Consider the following 20,136-nt stretch of genomic DNA (forward strand, 5'->3'; position numbering starts at 1 on the left):
GACGACCAGGGGCGCACCGTACACGAGTTCAGCTGATGAAGCGTGGAGATCTTCCTTGGGGGCAGTGCGTATGCCGAGCAGGACCCAAGGCAGTTCGTCAACCCAGTTAGGACCTTTCAGGCGGACCATCAGGGCTGATTTCAGATGGCGGTGGAAAACGTTCCACCAACCCGTTTGATTGTGGTAGGCCGTGGTAGTGTGCAGTGGCATCCCTAGCATGTTCACTAATACAGACCAGAGGCTGGAGGTAAACTGGGTGCTCCTGTCTGAAGTGATGTGGGCCGGAACACCAAAACGTGAGATCCAAGTTGTGAACAGCGCCCGGGTGCAGGAATCAGTCGTGAGGTTGGATAGAGGGGTTGCCTCTGGCCACCTCGTGAACCGGTCCATGATGGTAAGGAGGTACCAGGCTCCTCTTGAAACTGGCAGAGGACCAACGAGGTCGTCGTGGATGTGGTCGAACCTTCTACGGGTAGGCTCGAACTGCTGTGGCAGGACCTTGGTGTGTCGTTGGATTTTTGATGTCTGGCAGTGCAGACAAGTCCTGGCCCACTCACTGACCTGTTTGCGCAGGCCATGCCAGATGAACTTGCTGGCGACCAGTCGAACAGTTGATCTGATGGACGGGTGCGCCAACCCGTGTACCGAGTCAAAAACTCGTTTCCGCCAGGCTGCAGGAACTATAGGGGGGGGTTGACCTTTTGCGATTTCACAAAGGAGGGTCTGCTGACCTGGACCGACTAAGAAATCTTGGAGCTGCAGGCCTGAGACTGCGCTTCTGTAGCTGGGCAGCTCGTCGTCAGCTTGCTGTGCGTCAGCCAGGGCCATGTAGTCAACACCCAGGGACAGGCTGTGGCTGGTCGGTCTGGAAAGCGTGTCAGCAACATCATTGTCCTTTCTGGAGACATGTTGGATATCCGTTGTGAATTTGGAAATGTAGGACAAATGTCGCTGCTGACGAGCTGACCAGGGATCGCAGACCTTGGAGAAGGTGAAGGACAAAGGCTTATGGTCAGTGAAAGCAGTGAAAGGCCTGCCTTTTAAAAAGTACTGGAAATGCCGGACCGCCAGGTGCAGCGCTAGAAGTTCCCAATCAAAAACACTGTACTTCCGTTTGGGTGGTCTAAGGTGCCTGCTGAAAAATGCCAAGGGTTGCCAACGGCCTTTGATTAGTTGTTCCAGTACTCCACCAACCGCGGTGTTGGATGCGTCCTCCGTGAGGGCGGTTGGAACATCTGTCCTAGGGTGTACCAGCATCGCGGCATCTGCCGGGGCATCCTTGGCCTTAATGAAGGCAGCCGCAGCCTTGTCATTCCAGGCGATGTCCTTGCCCTTGCCAGACATCAGCGAGAACAAAGGGCGCATGATACGGGCTGCTGCAGGGATGAACCGATGGTAAAAATTGACCATCCCCAGGAATTCCTGCAGGCCTTTGACCGTGTTGGGACGGGAAAAATGGCGGATAGCGTCTACCTTGGCGGGTAGGGGTGTTGCTCCTTTGCTGGTGATTCTGTGGCTGAGGAAATCGATTAAGTCGAGTCCGAATTGGCACTCTACCGGGTTGATAGTGAGGCCGAAATCACAGAGACAGGAGTACAGTTGGCAGGGGTGGGAAAGGTGTTCTTGGTGGTCACAGCTGATGATTAGTATGTCATCTAAGTAAATGAGCACGAAGTCCAGGTCACGGCCTACCATGTCCATCAGCTGCTGGAAAGTCTGCGCGGCATTCTTAAGGCTGAACAGCATTCAAAGGAATTCGAAGAGGCCGAATCGAGTTTTGGGGATGTCGTCAGTGTGGACCAGGATCTGGTGGTATTCCCGGATGAGGTTCACCTTGGAGAAGATGTAGGTCCCATGTAGGTTCGCCGCAAAGTCCTGGATGTGAGGGACGGGGTAGCGGTCCGGGGTGGTGGCGTCATTCAGCCTGCGGTAGTCGCCGCAGGGCCTCCACCCACCGGTGGCTTTGGGGACCATGTGCAGGGGGGAGGCCCAGGGGCTGTCTGACCTGTGAACGATCCCCAGCTCCTCCATGCGGCAGAACTCTTCCTTTGCCAGGCGGAGCTTGTCTGGAGGTAGTCGTCGTGCTCGGTCATGAAGGGGTGGACCTGTGGTAATGATGTGATGCCGCACCCCGTGTTTGGGCATCGAATTTGTAAACTGAGGTGCCAAAATCGATGGGAACTCAGCTAGGAGCTTGGTGAACTTGTTGCCAGACAGGGAAACGGAGTCCAGGCGCAGGGCTGGTAGGCTGGCTTCTCCCAGGGGGTAGGTTTGGAAAGTTCTGGAGTGCACTAACCACTTCCCTCGCAGGTCGACTAACAGGCTGTGGCCCCGAAGGAAATCGGCTCCCAGGAATGGCGGGGCAACGGCGGCAAGGGGAAAGTTCCAGGTAAAATGACTGTCGCCAAATTGTAATTGAACTGTACGGGTACTGAAAGTCCGTATCATTGTGCCGTTTGCGGCTTTGAGTGAGGGACTCTGTTGCCTGCTATGAGTGTCGTGGCCGGTTGGGGGCAAAATACTGACCTCTGCTCCAGTATCAACGAGGAAATGATGCCCGGACTGCTTGTCCCAAACAAATAGGAGACTGTGTTGGTGGCCAGCCGCTGTAGCCATCAGCGGCGGCTGGCCCTGGCGTTTCCCTGAAACTTGCAGGGTGGGCGGCATCGATGGGCCTCTGCGCCCCACCTCTGATGGTAAAAACACAGCTGGTCGCCAGTGTCGTCGTCTGTGTTTCTGGAGTGTGGTCGCTCGGTTGCTGGGACTGGTTTAGGTAGGTGTTGGCCCGCGGTCTGGTGATTTGGCCGACGGACGACCCGCTCTCGCGTTTGGCCTTCCACAGGACATCTGCCCGGGCAGCTACCTCACGTGGGTTGCTGAAATCGACGTCAGCCAACAGCAGGTAAATGTCATCGGGTAGTTGTTCGAGGAAGGCCTGTTCAAACATGAGGCCAGGCTTGCGTCCTTCAACCAAGGCCAGCATCTCGTTCATCAGGGCTAATGGGGATCTGTCCCCCAGGCCGTCGCGATGAAGCAGGCAGGCGGCGCGCTGGCGACGGGAGAGGCCGAAGGTCTCGAATAAGAAGGTCTTTGAAAGCCGGATACTTGCCTTCCTCCGGAGGGGACTGGATGAAGTCTCCGACCTGGGCAGCTGTCTCCTGGTCCAGGGAGCTGACCATGTGGTAGTACTTTGTGGAGTCGGATGTGATCTGCCGAAGTTGGAATTGTGCTTCGGCCTGGTTGAACCAGACGCGGGGCCGAACCGTCCAAAAGGTGGGCAGCTTGAGTGCCACTGTGTTGGCTGCTGCATTGTGGTCCATTGTGTAGGTCCAAAATCCATTTGGACCATTGGGGTCACCAATGTAGCGGCTGCTACCACGATGTGAAAGTAAGACACTAGTCGATGAGGTGCAGAACAAAACTGATTTATTTTCCTGCCTTGCACAGGCCTTCTAAGAGGGACAGTTCCTGCCCACTGAAAACGGAAATGGCGTATGCGCCATGTCATCAAACTTTTCCCTGCGCGGGTTCTCCCCGTCGCTCGGGGAAAACGAAGGCCCAGCGCCATCTTTGGCCTCGCCGCTCCGATGACGCAAGACCCGACCGCCGAGCCAGTTCGCTTGTTCGGACGGTGAGTCACTACAGTTCCATAATACTGGAATGAGGAACGATAATCATTAAAGGTGTTTTCTGGTGCCTCAGTAGATAAGAATGTGGCATGCAATGCCAGTAAACCAGTGAATGAGGAGGATTAGGATCAATCTAACACTTTGTGTTAGAAGTATGACCTTGAGTGCTAAATGCATAATAGTGTAGTTCTGCAATGTACTCCACTTCTGAAATTTGGTTTAATTGAACTTTGGATATGCGATACAATACACAGTCAGGGCAACATTGTGCCTGTAATACAAGCAACTGAGAATGAACTTGCGTCAGTCCCTGCTCGTCAAGGTCCAGATTCTCTCCACTTGCAAGGACGGACTTTCTTTCAGTTCTTTTATTCTTCACAAAATATCTAGCTGAAGTGTTTATAAAGTCTCTTAATGTGCAGTGCACATTGGGTTTTGCTCTATTTAGTTCAGTCACCGCTACACTTGTAAATATGCCTGATATGTTGTTACACACATAGATAATAATCTAAGCAAACCCTGAAATCTCTGAGAAGTTAAATAAACTCAAAACACTAATGCATTTCAGCAATCATGCATGTGCAACTTGAGGAGTGGATGGAATGAGAACAATGATATTGAAAGAAACATACCTTATGGACCAGAACTATGATAATGTGGAAATCTAAAGTTCAGCCTGATTAATTGAAAGTTTCAGTATGGGTGACATACTTTGGCATGGTGGGGACAGGATACACAACCCCAAACATTCCAAATAATCCAGCACATGGAAATTTGTGAAAGACTTTGGGAAAGAGGCATTACAATTGGCTTTGCAACTTTTATCCCCATTACTGGACTAAGATTGTGTTGAAGGAACCCGTGACTAGGCAACATTACTATAAAGGAATCCTTATGGACCTCACAGAGGCCTCCTGACTGATTTTGCTCTAGACAACTGCAAACAAATGACATTGTCAGGAACAATCATTTGGTTCTGATCGACTCTAACTTGAAGTTATAAAAAATAAATATTTGATCACACCATGAACTTTCCATTGCAGTTTCAACTTTAAATACACATTTAAAACTCTGTGCAGTTTGTCAGCAATTGTATCAAATTTCAGCAGCGGCCAGGATGGAAAACAGTGACTGCATAAAACATCAGGTTTCAGTGACGTTACCACATAAACACTAACTAATCACCTGTTATCATTAAAATTAACAGCCACAAACTTTTGCCTTGTGCATAAATTTTCATTACAACTGATACAAACTGCAACATTCTACATTTTATAAATAGTTCACAGGTATTGTCCATAAAACCTTCATAGCCATAAAAATCTGAAGATACTGCAACCAAACACGATCAAGTCTTAAGTTCAAACTTCTTTCCGGAATTAAGATTGCATTTTATGGTTCCAAGTTATATTCAGGAAGATCCATTTGGTAAGTCTCTGTGATGTTGGATAAATACTGGCATGTCATCTACAAAGCTATTTAAAAATCTCTTTCCACATTCAGAGATGGGTGCTTGAACGTTGCCTTGTGTGGGGTCTATTTTGCAGTCCAAGCCTCACTTCAAGAACCACAATTGACTAGAAATTCCTTGGCATATTGTGCAGGCCACATCTTCTCAGTCTCAGCAGCAAAAATTCCTAAAATAATCAGAGCAAAATCATTACAATCAAACTGATGGTAGACTATAACTGAATTTTCCATCTATCCTATGCAAATATATGCAAATCTACAGATTAGCTGCATGATTGACACAATATCTATTTAAGGTGGGAAATCAATTAATGAATAGCATTTTGCTCCTGTTTAATTTACTGGTAATTGGCAACACTGCTTGAAACAGTAAGGGAAAACCAAAAGATCTGAAACTAAAACAGAAAATGTTGGATCAATCAGGTCAGACAGAAAAGAGAAAAAGAGTTAACATTTCAGGTCAAAGATCCTTCATCAGAACTGGGAAAGAGAGAAAAAAATTAGCTTGGTTCCAAGTTGCAGAGAGGGTGGGAGAGGAATAGATAGGAGAAAGGGGATATCCCAGATTGGTGAGGCTAGGGTTGCCATGGTGATATGCTGTTTGAATAGTGTTAGGTAGGTAACAAACATTAAAGTCTGTGTTAGCTCATAGCATAATCAGTATAATTAAGAACGCCCTATTCCATTAGAATCGAGGTGTGTTTGACTTAGTTAAACACACCTCGATTCTAATGGAATAGGGCGGAGAGCAAGTGTTGTGAGGAGGCAGTAATGAAATATTGCAGATATAGAGATCTTGCCACATCTATTGAAAGTGCCTTGCTCTTTTGTCATTTCTTTCACTATGTTTTTCACCCTGTAGCCAGCCAGCTTGACAGACTGGCCATGAGTTGAGTTGGAAAGCCCAAGGTGAGAATCCAAAGGCAGGGACCATGGAGTGATGGTGGGTGAACGGGGGGGAGGGGGGGTGTGTACAGGATCAAAGTGAAAGTCAGGAGGGAGGTGAGCCCAGCTCTGTGAGGGTTGGGGGGAATTCGCCAACAAGCAGTGCTGTGGAAAGCACCAACCCCCTGCCTGCCTTAGCTGTTGCATTTCCCAAGCTCTGGGAAAGCTGGCCGGGGTTACATTGGTTACGTTCCTACCGCGGTCAAAATCTAAGGAAAGGGGAACTTTAAAACAATTATTTCCCACCCCCCCAACCCACAGATCCACCTTTGTTATAGCAGACATAGAAATATGCAGCACAGAATATGAAAGAATAAATATAGGTGTAATCATTCAGAAGGGGTTGCAATTGAATTTCTCCTTAGTCAAAGACACTGAGGTCAACAGCAGAGTACTAATCCAGTGCACTGAGTAATGTAACAGTCGCTGGAGAACTGAACTCTTTCAGCTCTGTAGAGGTTAATAACTCACACGTATATCCACTGAATCCTGACCGGGTTAACGGGCTGAATGCCGTCCACACTGAATAAAGTTCTTAGATCTTTCACTATTGTTTTCTCCATTAAAACTAAGTGTAATGAATGCTTCCTAAAAGAGCTTGCCCAGCAGTTACATGTTATTGGCAACCACTGCGACTCCCTAATTCCCTCTCCTTCCTCCCTGGACACTGCGTCATGCTGCATGTTTAATCCTAGATTTTTGGAAAAACTGAACAAATTGCAGTCTACTGAACTGCTGCCTTCCTAACCATGCCTTGTTGGCTACTTGAGGATCAAGATATGAATCTAATTGATGCAAGCAGTTTTTTTTCAATAAATCTCAGCCAGCCAGAATGAACTTACATGCTTGAAGTACTGTGAGGTGACGGCTTTAAACCTTAGCACCTATAGAATGGAACCAGAATAACAGATTATTCATCATTCAAAATGCTGTTTCCTTAAACACAAGAAAGAACACAGCACTTCAACAAATGAGAATATGCTTAATATTAATAACTCCTTTTAAGCACAAGTCAAAAATACAATTCCACACCGCCATGCATATGGGTGTCTACCGTGTGCATATATTTCTCATATTCAAACAGGTTAGTAAAGGAAGAGCTTAACTATCTCTTGTTATACTTGCATTCGTATACTACCACAACATCTAAAAGTAAGTACCAATGAGGTACTTCTTTACACGTGGGCACTCTGAGTATATTGCAAGAAATGTGATAATGACGAAATCATCTGTTTCAGAGATAAATATTGGCCTGGACACTGGAGGAAAAATCTTCAGAATACTTCTTTTATATCTAACAGGAAGGCCAGAGTAGGCTTTGAAGATGGGCCGTTGTCACAAGTCACAGTACTGCATTGGAATGAGAGCCTGGATCTTGTGCTCATGACTCTGTGGTGTTACTACTTAATCTGTGTTGAGATTTCAACAACATTGATTGAGAGTCATGGTTATTCTTGGATATTCATTCTCATGAAGATGACTTGAATACTTAATAGAAGTGGTATATATTAAGATGCAAGAAAAGGGCTGAGGACTGCAGGGGCTGAGTTGCATGCACCAGCAGCCAATGGGAGAGGGGAGGTGAAACCCAGTGACTTCCTTGCTCAATTGGTCCAGTGCTGGGGGATTCACAGGGAGAATTACCATGAGGCACCATGAGTGTATAAGGACAAGAAGGTGGGAAGCTTTGAGAAAAAGTTGTTTTTATCGGCTTTATGATTCTTGAAAATAGCTTGAAAACAATGTATAATTAAAATTATTGTAGTAGGTAATGGATGTAGTTGCTTATGATAGATATGGGGCTTATGATAGATATTTAGCAATACGTAATATACTATTTCTTGGTTATATCTAATTGAAGTAACTTTTTACTTCAAGATGTGAGATTGAAACATCTTGGGAAGATCATTTAATGGGCTTACTAGGTTCAGGGGTATATGTAGTAGAATTGCTTGGTTTATATTATAGTTGGAAGGATTAGAAAAGGAGTAGAATTATATTTAGCTAAATATATAGTTACTGATGACATACTGTATATGTTTTATTACTTAGTTATTAATTTCACATTATATGGAAATAGTTAATTTATAAAATACTATCTCTAGATAGTTATTGTTGCTATGGGTTTGTCACAGTGTTGTATACATTAAGTATATTTACACTTATAAAACCATGTGTACCATGTGGTGATAACTTTACTGTAACTGCCACTGTTATTAGCTGGGTGTTGTTCACCATCATTAAAGGATGTTTGATTAGAAGCTTGTTAACTTGTCTCACTAAATAACAATATAAAGAAGAAACCTGCAGACACCACAAGCAACAACATCACCAATCTTGTAGTTATACTGTATATCTGCAGAAATCTAAACTAACAATGGAACTGTGTTCTACTTTTATAAACAGGAGTATCAATCTTGCTTTTTAAAAAAGCATGTATTTTTAATGAGAAGAAATTTTAATTACTGCAGTCTTCCTTTGACTAAATTTGTTCCATTAGATGTTATTATCCTTACTGGCAGAAGGAAAACCAAATCATGACTTGGCTTCAGTAATGCTCATTAACACCTCCTTTAACAGTTCAAGCGAACTCAAATTATAAATGAGAGCAGTAAACTGAACAGAGCGTAAATTTGTACAGCCCAGTTCAATGTTTTGGAAACAGCTGCTTTATTGTTCAGAAGAAAAGTCTATCTCTTGTGTTCAATTACCCTCTGGGCTTTGAAATTAACAAACCTTAGACTTTAAAAAGCATTTTGACATGGTAAGGCCTGTCTGCATGCGTGGCTAGATATAAAATGGGGTTTAACCTAAGTTATTTGTTTACTTTTATTGCTGCATCTATTTATTTTAAATACCAAGCATGGGATTTTTAATGACCCTCGAGGGAAAATAAAATGAAGAACAGCAACATCTTGTTGCTTTAATAGATTAACTGTAAACTGTTTAGAGGTGCCTATGCACACAGGTGCCTTTTCTCACCCATGAGAGCACAGGATTAATTAAGGTACAATCTGCAGCAAAATCCATGTTGAACATTCTGGCAAAGTGCTTTGCAGCCGTTTTATTATGCATTGCTGGTTCAATAGAAGGGAATAATTGCTGGGTCACTTTTTTTCTCTGGGATAAATATAATTAGTTTATGCCACCTTTGTGCACAATGCTGCTCGATTGAAAGAGCAGGCCCATATTTTACATATTATATACTGGGAGTAAGAGTACAACTGAGCTGTGATATTTCATTGGTTTGTTTATAGGGTACATCATAATTAATGCTTGACAAAATCACAGTGATTTATTATGGATTTCGAAGAAGGCTGTTAATACATTAATTGGAGACTGTAAAATGTATCTAGTATGTGGGTGGGTGGTAGAATCTGAGGGGGGTGGGGTGGGGTGGGGTGGCGTGGGGTTGGGGGGAGAGTTTGATGGGAATTTGGGGAGAGTAAAATGGGATTAGTGTAGTTAGGTGTTTCATGATGGCTCAACCCAAGGGGCAAATAGATCTGTTTCCATGATATATAACCGGCCCAAAGCTCATTCTCAGTTAATTAAATATTTAAAAGCAGTGGAAACTGTTTTTCTCTTAAGGCTCATCAATAAGACTTCTGTTACCAACAAATCGCATCAACTTTACTTGTCACATTTTTGGGTGATGCTGAAGTACAGGAAAACATAATGTTCTCAGTTTATCCCCAGTGGTTCCATCAGCTCTAACATTCACCCCTTATGTCAATGGAGTTAAGCAACAGAAAGCATCACCTCAGGATCATCAATAGAACGCAGCTATACAGGCTATTTGTCCCACCATGCCTAGGTCAACCCTTTGAAAGAGCTCTCGTGTCTATGTTCTTATGCTACTTCCTGCATTTCTTTTTCTTTCCAAGTTTGTATCTAATCCCTTTTGAAAGTTATTCTTGAATCATCTGCCATCATTCTTCCAAACAACATATTCTGGACAATAATAAATTTCTGCAAAACAGATTTCTACTCCCCTCCTTTAGCTCTTTTGACAATTATCTTGAACTTGTGTTCATCTTCTCACCAATGCAGACAGGTTCCCCGGTTTTTGCAGTATCAAAACACTTCATAATTCTGAACAGTGGGGTTTAAATAACCATTTGGCCTTTTCTGCTTTAAGGAGAACCAAGACAGAGACACAAGAAATTCTGCAGATGCTGGACTCTGAAGAACAAAACCAGTTTCTTTAGTTGATTCGCTTAATGTGATTTTTATAATTAAATAAAAATATTAAAACCAGTGTTTGTTTATTTCCTTGGACTCCTCATGGTAATCTGCACTGGTGTAATGCCTGGGAAATTCCCAGCTCTCTGGACTGCCCATCATTAAAATGAAAATTTCCGGCCACACTTTGAGAATATTGAAACTAATTGCACATACTGGGAAGTATTAATCTTTCTAGTTCCAAAATTAAATGCTAAACCAATTATAGTAAAGATTTTCAACACACTTTATCCCCATTAATGCCTTTTTTTTCTTTTTGTTACTAATTATTTGAACTTTTTTTTGTGTAAATCATACTTAAAGGGTAAAATTTGTCTGCTTTGAAATATTTGTGCCTGCTTCATCTGGAACACCCCAGATGGGAATCAGACCACGCCCTTCTGGGTATGATTCACCTGACTACATGGTTCATTTACCCATTCTGCTTCCCTCACAGCAGTGGCTCAGCATAATTATTTAATGACAGAAATAGGATCTAAAGATCATGATCTATGACCTTCATAATTAACTCATGGTACAATGAGGAGTGGGTCATGCTGCGATTGGTGAACTATGTATAAGTTAAAGTATCCTCCACACAGAACATGAATTTTATATGCAATACATCCTCTCATGAAATATTTAGTAGATCAGTCCTGTCAATTGTCTAAAGATGGAGGCTTCTGAGAAAATGTAGGTCACTGACTCCCCTTCAGGGTTATCATTATGATGCCATTGATTGCGGGAGCTTCTGTAGTCAGGGAGGGTTCTCCAGAGGGAGATCATGTAGTGACCAATCCCTCACTCCTGTTTATATTCTCTCCCTCCCCCACCTCCCAATCTGGGATAACAATGTCACTAGTGGAACATGACATAATAAAACCTCCCATAGCAGTTCCCAGGATTGTTATCGGACAGATTTGACATTGAGAACAAGCAAAGCCTGTTATTCTATTCAATCTGCACCAAGTCCAGGTCTATCTGGTTAACCATACACACCGTTCACATTGGGGTGGCTGGAGTACTCTTGGACCAGAAATAAGGAGGAGTTAGACTGTAAGGAGTTATTGGACGTTGAGGACAAGGACATGACTTGGACTAGGGGCTGCTGCTTCTTTGTGTTATTCGTCGCCGTTCTGCTCCAATCTGCAAAACAAACCATAACATTTCAAAAGAATTCATCATGTATTGCTGCTCATTTATCTACAAAAACTTTTTTATTTTACCAATGTTCATTGGGATATTTTTGACTCTGGGGGTTCATGTTAGACTTGTTGCTTGTTTTATACTCAAAGGTCAAAACTGCCCAACCGACTCTTTAAGCAATGAGCTTCAAAAAATCAGCTGAAGATCCTGACATCTAAATATCTGAACTAAAGACAAGGAATGTTACGAAAGCCTGGGTGCTAATTTTGATTTATTCCAGCAGAAGCCCCTGTAATTTTTAGGACCTGACCTCATGTAAGTTTGTAGTGGAAACTGAAGGATGCCAGAATGAAAGGAAATCTTGGTAATGTTAACAGTTTCACAGTTCTGGCAGTTGAGATTAGACAGAAGCAATCACCACCAGGCACATCGTAAAGTGGATGTCAGAGTTACACTTACGCCAGAGAACCTGATTAAAAGGGCTTATGTCCTGAAACAGGCAGGTGATTTAGACACCTGAAGCTGACCTGTATCATTGCCACAACTCCAGACCCCATTTTGAGGCCGGTACTAAACCAAAGGGACTGACAAATCAACCCAACACATTTGTTGTTAAGCAATTTGAAAAGACAGCTCTCAATGCTCATTAATCATTTGTGGATGTGCAGTGCTTTCTCCTTCTTTAGGCTTTCAGTACAATTTTAAAAAATCTATTATTGACAACCTTTTAAGTTTAGAAGGCAGACAGCTGACATGAATGGCGGATACCTCAGAAGCAGGACTGTCATACACAGGAAATTATTGACCGATTGCTCAACTCTTTTTCCAAGACTATCTTCTATTGGTTCAACCTTTATTGCTGTACAAAGGTGGGAATTAGTTAAATGATTGATGTCATCCTTAATATTGCTTAACAATAAAATTCTAGACACTAATCCAGGTGTGGGAGGTGCTTATCATGAGATAGGTCCTCTTGTTTACAATGGAGTTAGTTGCACTGGTTACTTTTGATGCATGATATTTTCTTCACAGTGACTGCAAAGTTCACCTGATGAACTAATGGGTTTGGTTTGTGGTGGTGCTGCAGAATTGCGTGAATGGCGAGTATTTTCTGGAAGAGATAAATATGAGATTTGGCTACGAGTGCAGATTTTGGCTTCCCTGGTATCTATATAAACTATGACAAACTTTAAGTTGAGCTTTGTCTATGATCTTGAAGATACTAAATTCTAGATTATTCAGCAGTTAGTTTGAAATCTGTAACAATACAGTCCTTGAAAAATATTAGTTAACAAACCAGAAGGTAAAAGTGCATTGGATAGATTTTGAATAATTTATATTCAGAAATAGACACATTCCCCTAGTGGCCTTATGAGGGGCAGGGGGAACATGAAAGTCATTGAACACTAGTCAATGTCACCATTCCCTGAGATCATGATGCTTTCTCTGGCTGCCTTACCTGAATTCTCAGCCAACCTCAGCTTGCCACAGCACAGATACCTCCTCCACTGTTTCTGAACATTTTCTTTGGCCAGGCAGTGAAAAATGAAGATAAAAGCTCCTGCAGAAATATAAAACATGAAGTAGTTAGCTGGCTGGTCTAGAGATCGGCTGTGGTTCAGTTGGTAGGATTCTTTCTGCCAAGTGAAGAGATTCCTGCTCTGGAGATTTGACCTCAAGAACTTAAGCTGACAAACCAGTGTAGCACAGAGGAAGGGCTGCATGTTTGATACTGCCAGGTGAGGCGTAAAGTGACGACTGGACTGCTCTCTTAAGTTATGTAAAAGCCCCTGTGGCAAGCTTTCAAAGAGAGGAAGAGTTATTTCTGGTGATGTGCCTAATATTCGTCACGCAGTCTGCATTTCAAAAACAAATAATTTTGTTGATATCAAGATGCTGTCTGTGGAGTTTTCCTATGCATACGTTGAATGTCACATTGCATACACAAGAACACAAGAAAATGGGATCAGGAGTAGGCTATCTGTCCCCTCAAGCCTGCCCTGCCTTCATCTGCCCCAGGGTCTCATCTCCCCTTCAGTGCCACTTTCCCATAGCCCTCAATTCCACGGATTTCCAAACATGCATCTATCTCCTCTTTATATTCATCCAGTGATCCAGCCTCCACAACACCCAGAGTAGAGAAGTCCAGAGATTCACCACCCTCTATGAGAAGAAATTCCTACACACCTCAGTTATAAATGACCTCCCCCCAAACCTTGTAATTTATGTCTCCTCATTCAAGACACTCCCACTAGTGGAAACATCTCCATATCTACTCTGTCACATCCCTTTAGGATCTTATATGCTTCAATAGGATCACCCCTCATTCTTCTAAACTCCAAAGACTGGAGATTGAACTTTTTTAGCCATTCATCATAGGACAACCCGCGCATCCTCGGAATGAGCTCAGTGAATCTCTTCTGGACTGCGCCCAATGCTATTACATCCTTTCTTAAATATTGGTGACAAAAACTATGCACAGTGCTCTCGTTGTGGTCTCACCAACACCCTGTACTATTATAACAATAATTCTCTTTTTTTCCTTCTCTAACCTCTAGCAATAGAGGCCAACATGCCACTTGCCTTTTTAATTACTTACCACACCTGCTTGCTTACATTGTTTATCATGCACAAGAATACCTAGGTCTGTCCTCCACTCATTAGTATAGTGACTGTGCTTTTAAAGTGTTTCACTGGCCATAAAGTGCATTGGAGCATTCTGACAGGGTTGAGAAAAATACTATATAAATGCAAGTTTTTCTTGTTTGAGGTGGCACCTAACTGGTATACATGTTACCTCTCCCTTCTCAGTCCAACCCTGAACATCCCTAGCCTTGACATGTAAGCACACAGATACCTCTTAATCCAAGGAGCTACAAATAGAACTGAAATCTGTGCGGGTTCAAGACATTAATTTCAACAATAATTTCAATATTTGCTGATGAGACAGCCTGCAGATGGGGATGGTCTTGCAGGGATATTGTGGACATGGAGAAGGCAAATTAACAGTTACACTGAGAATATGCACCTGGGCTGCACTGCAGCGAACAATGTTTGAAATGCAGTGGATTGACTTCTGGCAAAGAAAATGGGCCTTTAATGTTGACTCTACCAAAAGGGAAGATAATCAGAAGACTGGATTTAATGGAGTTGTTCAAAACTATGAGGTACTTTGATAACATGAGTAGAATTGTCCCCTAAAACCCTGGCTTCCCCTTCCAGGAACCAATGGGTCACTGAGACTCTGCCAGTGCCTGGTACATTGAGCAACATTTCATTGGAAGATCATATCCTCTTGGTAACAGAATTGAGTCCGACTCACAGTCAGTTGTGGTAGATAATTTTAAGTGTTTGTTGACCAGATCTGTGATAATTAATACATACCTTGCAAAGTATTGAAGATGGCAAAGAGATACATAAATGGAATGTTAACTGGGGCCCATGCAAAGAAGGCAAATCCCCAGGTGATTCCCAGCAAGAAGGTGAGGCCGGTGACACTTTTCATGTCTTGTAATATGTTCCTCTCCGCATTTTGATGTTGCTTCTGGTTTTTGATTCGGCAGAATTGAATCATCACCACAATGAACATACTGACATTCAGGAGGAACATTACACAGAAGTAGGCCACCGCAGCAACATAGAACACGGTGTCATCATTGATCCAACAGCTGAAACACGGAAGAAAAGCACAAAGCAGGTTAGAAAACAGGTTTCAATACTGTCAAAGATCTCCTTTCCTTTATTGATCAAGAAAATTTTGTCTTTATAGTGAAATCACACAAACTTCTTCACAGCAACTTTATCTCACACTGAGCTACATAGGTAGCTATTAGAATAAGTAACCAAAGGTTTGGTAAAAAGTTTTTAAAGAGTATCTAAAGAATGCACTGTAGAAAGAAGAAGACTAGCAAGGCCTAATGTGGGTGATGGGAGAACTTATAATAAGGAAATGACAGAGACATTAAACAAAGACTTTGTATCTGAATTCACAGAAGAAAACACAAAAAACCTGATGAAAATATTAGAAATCTAGTGGCCTGGTGAGAAGGAAGAACAGAAAGAAAGAAATATTAGTAAAAAAGTACTAGAGAAGTTGATGAGCTTGACAACCCAAGAACTTGATGATCTTTGCTTCTGAGTTATACAAGAGCTGGCTGTGGAGATAGTGGACATGTTGGTTATCTTCCAAAATTCTATAAGTTCTAGTATTGTTCTTGTGGATTGCCGGTTGCAAATGTGGACCTTAGTGAGACTGTACCTGGAGTATTGAATGTTGTTTCAGTCTCATTATCTAAGAAGGGATATACTTGCCATTGAGTGATTGGTTCCATTGGCTGCTTTGACCCACGTGGGGAGATTGAGTAGACTAGGCCTGCATTCTTTATATTTTGGTGTACTCATTGAAACTTATGAAGTTCTCACAGAGCTTGATAAGCTGGATGCTGGGAGGATACTTCTCCTGGTTGAGCAGTATAGAAACAAGGATCACAATCTCACCATAAGGAGTAGGTCACTTTGGATTGAGACGAGGAGTGATGTATTCATTCATTGAGTCATAGAGACATATAGCACAGAAACAGGTCCTTCTGTCCACCAGGTCTGCACCAACCATCAACCACCCATTAACATGGATCCTACATTAAACCTGTTTTTTTTATTCTCCCCACATTCTCGTCAACTCTGCCCCATATCCTACCATTGACTTATACACACATTTACAGTGCTTAATTAACCTACCAACCCACACGTCCTTGGGATGTGGGAGGAAACCAGAGCACCCGGGGGAAATCCACACGATCACAGGGAGAATATGAAAATTCCTCACAGACAGCACCGGAGGTCAGGATTGAACCTGGGTCTCTGGTGCTGTGAGGCAGCAGCTCTACTAGCTGCACCACTGTCCCGTCCACCCAAATGGTGAGCCTTGGAGATTCTCTATCCTGCAGTGCCGGGGAGAGTCAATTGCTGAGTTTACTCAAATCTAAGATCAATAGATTTCAGGATATTGAGGGAATCAAAAGATATGGCGTTAGAGCAGAAAATTGGATCTGCGGTAGATGTTGATGGGCAGAGCAGGCTAGAAGGCCTGGATCTTCCTGGTCCTATATGTTCTTTTGCCTTATAGGAGGAAAGAATGAAGAAATTTAGGGGAGAGCATCCAGAAGTCTCATTCTTGACAGCTGAAGCTATGGCAGCCAAATGTGGAATAATTAAATTTAGGATAATTAAGAGATCAGAACTAGAGGATTACAGATAACTTGATGGGTTGTAGGGCTGTAAGAGGTCAATGGGCAAGCAATGAAGTGATCTGAAAAGCAAGATCTATCCTTTACTTAACCAGGAACCAGTACTGAACTGCGAGCTCACTTGTTGTTAGCGAGTGGGACTTCATGAAATTAGGACAAGGAAAGAAGAGTTTCGAATACCCTCAGGGTAACAAAGGACATGTTTGGCATGGACTCAGTGGGCTGAAGGGCCTGTTTGGCTGCATGACTGTATGATTTTAGGATAAGGGAAACCAGACAAGAGAACTTTGGAACAATTGTCCAGAGACACCTATATGAGCTTCAGCAGCAAATAAGCTGAGGTGAGGCAGATCTGGCTGAGGTTTCAGAGGAAATATGGTTACAGCATAGGTTTGGCTGTCAAAGATAATCTCAGTGCTCAATATAACACCAAGTTTCACGTTAATGTTTATCTGAAGTTAAATAATTGCAATTGACACTAGCATTGACCCAACATTTGAGCTGGGTCAATGAGTAGCAATAACTAAGTCGGCTTTTCTCTCATTTACTCTGTTACTCACCTGGTAGGAATTCATTCAGTGGGTTTCCTCGGAAGCTAATTCTGTTAAAAAATTTTCTATTATTTCTTTGCTTGGCTCTTCACTTCCTTTATCAATAAATAAATTAACTGATAATTTGGTAGTTAAACATGCTTTGAGAATTTGGTTACAATTTAGAAAATATTATGGTTTATTGAGATTTTCTTTGTCTAGTCCCATTTTTACTAATTGTTTTTTTAAACTTTCCATGACTGACATAGTTTTTAAAGAATGGGATAGATTGGGTATTACTTGTTTTCAGGATCTGTTTGTTGGAGGAAATTTCACAACGTTTGAACAATTGTCAACTAAATATAATTTGCCAAAAACTCACTTTTTTTGATATTTGCAAATCAGAGATTTTCTCCGATCTCAAGTACATACTTTCCCTATGTCCTGATAAGAACTTACTAGATGTAATTTTTAATTTGAAGCATTTTTATGATGGTTCAGTATCCAAGATTTATGGTAGGTTATCAGGAATTAATAGGTTCCTTTACACAAAATTAAAAATGCTTGGGAACATGATCTGCAGATTTCAATTTCTGAGGAAACTTGGAATCAAATTTTTAAACTGGTTAATACTTCATCATTATGTGCACGTCATTCCCTCCTTCAATTTAAAGTGGTCCATAGAGCTCACCTGTCCAAAGTCAAGTTATCGCATTTCTATTCGAATATATCTCATTGTGACAAATGCAATAATGGAGAGGCTTCTTTAATTCATATGTTTTGGTCATGTCCGAGTCTGGAAAAATACTGGATAGAGGTATTTCAAACCTTTTCCCTGCTTTTTAAAGTAAATTTTAAGTCAAGTCCTTTAACTACGTTATTTGGGATTGTTGGAGAAAAAGATATAATTCTGGAGACTTCTGACTTATACATATTGGCCTTCATTTCCCTTATAGCCAAGAGGGCTGTATTGCTTAAATGGAAGGAAATTACTCCCCCCACTCATGCTCAATGGTTACAGGATGTTATGTCATATCTAAGTTTAGAGAAGGTCCGTTGCTCTATTTCTGGATCTATTCTGAACTTTCAAATATTATGGGGACCATTTTTGAACTGCTTTCAAAACCGCTGATTTGGTGGTTAAAGTACAGATATTGGCCAATACTATTATGTCTTTAGGGTGTTATTTTTGTCTTTTTTTACCAAACAGCTTCGGTTTTGGTAGTGGGGTTAGATTTTCTTTATAATGACATTTTTCCAATTTATTAATATTAATTAGTTATCATTTTTGTTTATTAATATGAAGTTTTGTGATTTCAAGTGTGATTCAATACAATCTACTTTGTAACATTTTGTTTTTTCCTTTGTTTCATGTACTTTGTATTTTTTATTTGGAATGAATAAAAATATTGAAAGGGGAATTCATTCATGACAGAGCTGCAGTTTGATGGTTGTAAGCTTCCTTGCTAATTCAATTATTTGCACGCGAGCTAGATATATCTTATGGTAAGAGGTTACAGAACTGAACTTAATCATTCACCCAGCCAGATATATAGTGAATAGAAATCTGGAGTTCCCACCCCTAGTTGCATTCTTTTCTCATTCTTGCTCAGGTCACTGCACCCAATAAGTTAACCAACTCTCCCCCTTCCAGTCAAGTGTCCAGACAGAGCCATCTGTTGCTTTCTTGTTGCTAAATTACAAATTGGTCTTTTATAAATGTGTTTTCTGATGTTACTGCATGTGGTGTAGAAAGGGAATGTTTCACAAGAAAAAGCACAGTGAATGGGTAGAAATAATATTTCCATTGCTACTTAATTGGAATGTCTAGACTGTAATCGATGGCGAAGTGTTTGCTTCCTCTGGCCGACCCACTTACAATATATCGGAGGTGGAATTGGTGTTCTTGTCATAGTGCCCAAGTCCATAGTTGTCTGGGCTTATGATGAGGATGATGGCAATCACTATAATGGGAGTACCTATTTCAGACAAGAAGATTACAGTTAACAAGGTGCTTATAAGTGCCAGTTGTCCTACGTAGTTTAGACAAGTAACCTAGGCTTCTTCAAATCAGTGTAGAAAAAGTAAGAACAATTTCTGCATCATGAGCTATAGGGCAGTACAGTGGCAATGGTTCCCATTTTCACCTCCTTTACTTATCAAATTCCAACACTGGTAGCCCCTCGTGTTCCTGCTCATCTCCCTCCAGCAGCTGTCTCCACCTTCACCCTCCCCTCGCCCCACCTCGTTCCATCTGCCTCTCCTTTTTTTTCCTTTGCCTCCATCCATCATCCACCTGCCTCTGACTCTCAAATCCACCTCTCCCTCCCTGACCTGTCTCAACCTGGCTGTTATCCTTCGCCCCCTGCCCCCTGCCCACACCTCCCCCCCACAGTCCATCAATCAGCTGTCAACACTATATTCCACATTTTTTTATTGCTTTTCCCTCGTACTACCTCAATGTACTGATGTGATGAAATGATCCGTATGGATGGCATGCAAAACAAAGTTTATCGCTGTACAATAATAAACCAATTTACTCCGTTTCACCAATCCTCCTCTCCTGTCTATACTGCCCATCTCCTTCCTCCACACTCTGTCCTGATGCAAGGTTTCAACCCAGAATGTTGACAATTCTTCCCCCCCACCACAGATGCTGCCTGACCCCCTGAGTTCCTCAAGCAGATTGTTTGTTGCTCCATATTCCAGCATCTGCAGTCTCTTGTGTCTCCAAAGGTACACAGGCCAAGTTTTCCAACCCTGTCTGTTGTTTGCTCTGCCCCACACAACACATGCACCCAGTCCAACAGGTGAGGAGAAAACTCTTCAACCAGAGGCTTGTGAATCTTTAGAGTTCTTTTTCCACAGAGAGATCTGGTACCCAATTGTTGACTATATTCAAGGCTGAGTGGTGGATCTTGTGAATTGTATGGAGATTGGAGAAAA

General features: G+C 42.3%; 1 protein-coding gene across 22 annotated transcripts in view; it reads right to left on the reverse strand.

Annotated features, from left to right (window-relative positions):
• Positions 1–3,581: 3,581 nt before the first annotated feature.
• The window catches only part of LOC127569895 (adhesion G-protein coupled receptor G2-like), a 136,966-nt gene continuing 120,411 nt past the window's right edge, over positions 3,582–20,136 (reverse strand). For all 22 annotated transcript variants that reach the window (XM_052014932.1, XM_052014926.1, XM_052014927.1 and 19 more), the window contains 6 exons: positions 19,070–19,169; positions 14,799–15,082; positions 12,874–12,975; positions 11,268–11,414; positions 6,887–6,928; positions 3,582–5,266 (listed from right to left, as the gene is read on the reverse strand). In XM_052014932.1, the coding sequence (XP_051870892.1) occupies positions 6,915–6,928; positions 11,268–11,414; positions 12,874–12,975; positions 14,799–15,082; positions 19,070–19,169 (647 nt within the window). In that variant the 3' untranslated portion in view covers positions 3,582–5,266; positions 6,887–6,914. The remainder of the gene's footprint in view (positions 5,267–6,886; positions 6,929–11,267; positions 11,415–12,873; positions 12,976–14,798; positions 15,083–19,069; positions 19,170–20,136) is intronic.

Source organism: Pristis pectinata, chromosome 4, assembly GCF_009764475.1.
Source record: "Pristis pectinata isolate sPriPec2 chromosome 4, sPriPec2.1.pri, whole genome shotgun sequence".
Lineage (NCBI taxonomy): Eukaryota > Metazoa > Chordata > Chondrichthyes > Rhinopristiformes > Pristidae > Pristis > Pristis pectinata.